The sequence below is a fragment of the Bison bison genome, unplaced genomic scaffold (genome assembly GCF_000754665.1).
Source record: "Bison bison bison isolate TAMUID 2011002044 unplaced genomic scaffold, Bison_UMD1.0 scf7180017864093, whole genome shotgun sequence".
NCBI lineage: Eukaryota > Metazoa > Chordata > Mammalia > Artiodactyla > Bovidae > Bison > Bison bison.
Window position 1 is genome coordinate 2,966,194 of NW_011494665.1, and position 4,200 is coordinate 2,970,393.

The 4,200-nt window shown below is 59.3% G+C and overlaps 1 protein-coding gene across 1 annotated transcript in view; it reads left to right on the forward strand.

Moving 5' to 3' along the window:
• Positions 1 to 4,200, forward strand: part of DENND4B (DENN/MADD domain containing 4B) — a 13,853-nt gene that overhangs the window by 4,395 nt on the left and 5,258 nt on the right. The window contains exons 7-16 of the mRNA XM_010838442.1: positions 235 to 301; positions 392 to 450; positions 622 to 766; positions 1,041 to 1,216; positions 1,338 to 1,438; positions 1,838 to 2,053; positions 2,586 to 2,731; positions 3,045 to 3,184; positions 3,277 to 3,403; positions 3,812 to 4,018. Coding sequence (XP_010836744.1) covers positions 235 to 301; positions 392 to 450; positions 622 to 766; positions 1,041 to 1,216; positions 1,338 to 1,438; positions 1,838 to 2,053; positions 2,586 to 2,731; positions 3,045 to 3,184; positions 3,277 to 3,403; positions 3,812 to 4,018 — 1,384 coding nt within the window. The remainder of the gene's footprint in view (positions 1 to 234; positions 302 to 391; positions 451 to 621; positions 767 to 1,040; positions 1,217 to 1,337; positions 1,439 to 1,837; positions 2,054 to 2,585; positions 2,732 to 3,044; positions 3,185 to 3,276; positions 3,404 to 3,811; positions 4,019 to 4,200) is intronic.

Consider the following 4,200-nt stretch of genomic DNA (forward strand, 5'->3'; position numbering starts at 1 on the left):
GAAACCCAGGCTACACTTGCTTACCAAGTCCTGGCCAGGGCCTGTGCATGCCCAGAGGGAATCTCTTCTGATGTGCACCAGTGCTGTGCATGATGGCGGCTCCGGTGGCTGACAGCAGTCTTGAGGTAGAGCTCAGGGAGGAGTGAGGTCCCTGGGGACAGGCGGAGGAAAAGAGCAAAGGCACTGAATGGAGAGCCTGGAGCCTGCCTCTGACTGTGTCTCTCTCTCCCCCAGGCACATCTCCCACTTCATTCACAATGTTCCCTTCCCTTCCCCACAGAGACCCCGCATCCTGGTGCAGGTGAGGGCTGGGGCTGCGGCTAGGTGGCAGGGGGAGAATGGGCAGGGGCTAGTCTTTACCATCCTGACCTGTGGCTCTTCTGCTTCTCAGATGTCTCCCTATGACAACCTGCTCCTCTGCCAGCCTGTATCCTCACCCCTGCCCCTCAGGTATATGCTCAGGTTGGGGGGCAAGGCTGTGATGACCAGGGGCAGGGTGGGTGCCAGGCAAGTGGGCACCGGTGTGAAGGGTTGTGCAGGCTGGGCCCAGGTGGTGTCTGTGCCCAGCGATGAGGGAAGGGCCTCCTGCTGACTCTTCCCCCACCTTGGCGTTGCTCCCAGTGGTGCCAGCTTCCTGCAGCTGCTGCAGACCCTGGGCCCGGAGCTGGCGATCACACTGCTGCTTGCTGTGCTCACGGAACACAAGCTACTAGTCCACTCGCTGCGGCCAGATCTGCTCACCAGCGTCTGCGAGGCCCTTGTCTCTGTGAGTGCCGCTCTGCCCAGCCTGCCTTACCCAGAGTGTTCTTTCTTGTGCCCTAGGCCCCACCTGGATTCTCCTTACTTTTCCTTTCTTGGGGAGGGTTCCTCAGTCTTATCCTTGGGCACGGCCTACAGGATGTGCGGCTTCTGTCAGGAGCTTTTCTTGGAGCTCAGCTCCAGCAGCTTCTCACGACAAGCACCACCGGTCAAGGTCAATGCCCCCTCTTCTGCTGCCTCCCTGTGCCCTGCTCACTGGTCCTCATCCCCCGATGCTTTAGATGATCTTCCCGCTGCACTGGCAGTGCCCCTACATTCCGCTGTGCCCACTGGTGCTGGCAGATGTGCTGAGTGCCCCCGTGCCCTTCATCGTGGGTATCCACTCCAGCTACTTTGATCTGCATGACCCACCTGTGGATGTCATCTGTGTGGATCTTGATACCAACACGCTCTTCCAGTAAGAGGGCTGGGTCTTTTCTGGGGGTTTTGAGGATGGGAGCAGAAGAGGGCAGGTCAAAAGGAGCCTCAGGGAAAACGAGAAACCCCATCACCCTTTCTTCCTTCTGTTTATCTCACAGGACTGAGGAAAAGAAGCCCCTCTCCCCTCGGACCCTGCCCCGCAGACCCTACAAGGTTCTGCTGGCCACACTGACACATCTGTACCAGCAGCTGGATCAGAGTGAGGAGCCTGGGTGGTGGGGGCAGGCCGGAAACCATTATTGACCTTTAACCTCTAGTTTGGGGAGACCTGTGGAGAGCTGGACCTTACTTGAGGAGGTTAGAAGAACTAGGCTTTCATTGGGTGGAAGTGAGAGGAATTCAAGTTCCAGTTTAAGTTAGAGGAAGGCATACGTCACGTTAATGTTCCTGAATATGTCAGGAAGATTGAGCTTGCCACTGGGGAGGCTTGAAACTGTTACCTAAAGGCAACTTTTAGTTACTGTTGGTACTAGGTCTGTTAGAAGCTGGCAGTGGTGGGGCAGCAGGTGGTAGGGTTGCAACCTGACTTCTATGGAGAGCAAGGTTGAGCAAGCCCTATGGGTGCTGGCCCTGATGCTCAGGTTGTCCTGGTCCCCAGCGTATACTGGCCCGGAGGAGGAGGCCTCCCTGGAATTCCTGCTGACGGACTATGAGGCAGTGTGTGGCCGCCGGGCCCGGCTAGAGCGCGAGGTCCAGGGAGCCTTCCTCCGCTTCATGGCCTGCCTGCTCAAGGGCTACCGGGACTTCCTGCGCCCACTCACCCAGGCCCCCTCTGAGGGGTCTCGCGATGTTGACAACCTCTTCTTCCTGCAAGGTAAAGGCGACCTGACCTGCCTGTGCTTGGGGAAGGTATCATGGGATGGGTGACCAGGAGCTGGGCTCCATGGGGCAGTCAGGGGGCATGCGGAATCACACAGTTACTTGTTTCTAAACTCAGCTGGCATCTTTGTGGTCACCAGCTTTGAGCCATGTGCTCTTCTGGGCCTGGTGAGGGGATAAGGGTACAAAGATGAGTCAGCTGTGGCACTGGCCTCTGGGAAGCCCAGGGCTTGGTGGGGACACGATGACACCTGTGGTGAGCCAGCCCAAGGGCAAAACTCTCCTCCTGGTGACTCCCCAGTCTGAGGCCCTCAATGCCCACAGATAAAAGGGAAGAATGCCATGGGACCGTGGTGCTAGGGCAGCTGAGCTGGTCAGCTTGGCGGGTAGGGCCAGAGGGGCCAGAGAGGATGGCTTTTATGGCCTTGGATGCCAAGATGGCAGGGAGCCAAGAAAAGGGTTCAGAAGCGGGTGGCTGTGGTAGAGCCCCCAGTGACCACCCTCTTGGCCCCCTTCTCACCCATCAGGCTTCCTCAAGTCCCGAGAACGTTCCAGCCACAAGCTGTACTCCCAGCTGCTACACACACAGATGTTCTCCCAGTTCATCGAGGAATGCTCCTTTGGCTCTGCTCGGCATGCTGCCCTTGAATTCTTTGACTCTTGTGTCGACAAGGTATTGGGATCATCCCTTCTTTTTGTGCCCTCTGCTCTACTCTGAGCTCTGTCACCCCAGATGTAAACACTGTCTCACACATGGTGAGGCTGGCGCCCCTGTGCAGCGCACGTGACTGGCCTCATAGACACAGTCTTCCTGCCCCTCTGCCCCTTCCTCGTCCCCTGGCTGTGTCTCCGGGGCCCTGACAGAGTCTGGGCCCATCACCTCCTTCCCTGTGGCTGTGCTTTCCCGGAAGATGTCGTCTTCTGGATCCCTGGCTCTGCTCTGTGCCCACTGTCTGGATGTCCCCTTTCTTACCATCCTGCTTCAGGTCCACCCAGAGCAGGAGAAACCTGAGCCCGTGCCCCTGGTGGAGCTGGAGGAGCTGTCAGGCAGTGAGCTCACCGTGTTTATCATGCCTCCTGAGGAGCCGCCAGCGCCAGAGGGCAGTGAATCCACTCCCCAGTACTGGTGAGCGCCTCCCGCCCCCTCTCTTGCTCTGAGGCCCGATAAGCTGACTTAGTACCAACTACACTCCATATGGCCTCTCTCCGCCCCTCCAGTTATGATGGGTTCCCCGAGCTACGGGCTGAGCTGTTCGAGGCTCCTCAAGAACAAGCTGGGGCTCTGCCTGTGCCAGGCCCTTCCCGCAGTGCCCCCAGCAGTCCTGCCCCTCGCCGCACCAAACAGGTAACCAGCAGGCGGGCCCCTGGAGGAATCTGACTCAGGCCAAGGACTGCTGCTTCAGTTTCTTCATCTGTAAAATGGGTAGAATAGTACTTATCCCATAAAGTTGTTGGGAGGTTTCAATATGTCTGGCACGAAAGAGAGACATGAACCCTCACTGTTGTTACCATTGTCATCGTCCTCATCTTCACTTTCTGAGGACCCTGGAAATCCAGGGACTTGCTGCCTCTGCTAGGACACCTGCCCACGCCCAGGCTACGCATCTGTGCTTGGGAATCCAGGGCTGTGGGCACTGTCCCTGCCACCCCCTCAGCACACAGACCCTTTCTCAGGGCGGGCGCTGCTTCTCCCACACTGTTCAAGACCTGCCCTGGCATCATTCTCACCAGGTGTGTCCCCCGCCCTCTTTAGGAGATGAAGGTGGCGCAGCGGATGGCACAGAAGTCAGCAGCTGTGCCTGAGCTGTGGGCCCGGTGCCTGCTGGGCCACTGCTACGGGCTGTGGTTCCTGTGTCTGCCTGCCTACGTGCGCTCGGCGCCCTCCCGGGTGCGGGCGCTGCAGACGGCCTACCAGGTGCTGCGCCAGATGGAGAGCCGCAAGGTGGTGCTGCCTGACGAGGTGGGTGCCCGGGCCCCGCCCCGGGGGCTGCAGCCGACGGGGAACACGGCACCAGTCCAGGAGCTGGGCAGGCGCTCCGTCACACTCACTGAATTAGTGAGCATGTTCAGGTTGTCGCGGCGGGGACTGCGGGGGGGCAGGGGCCGCCGGGAGGGCGGTGGCTCCGTGAGGCCTGGGGGGGG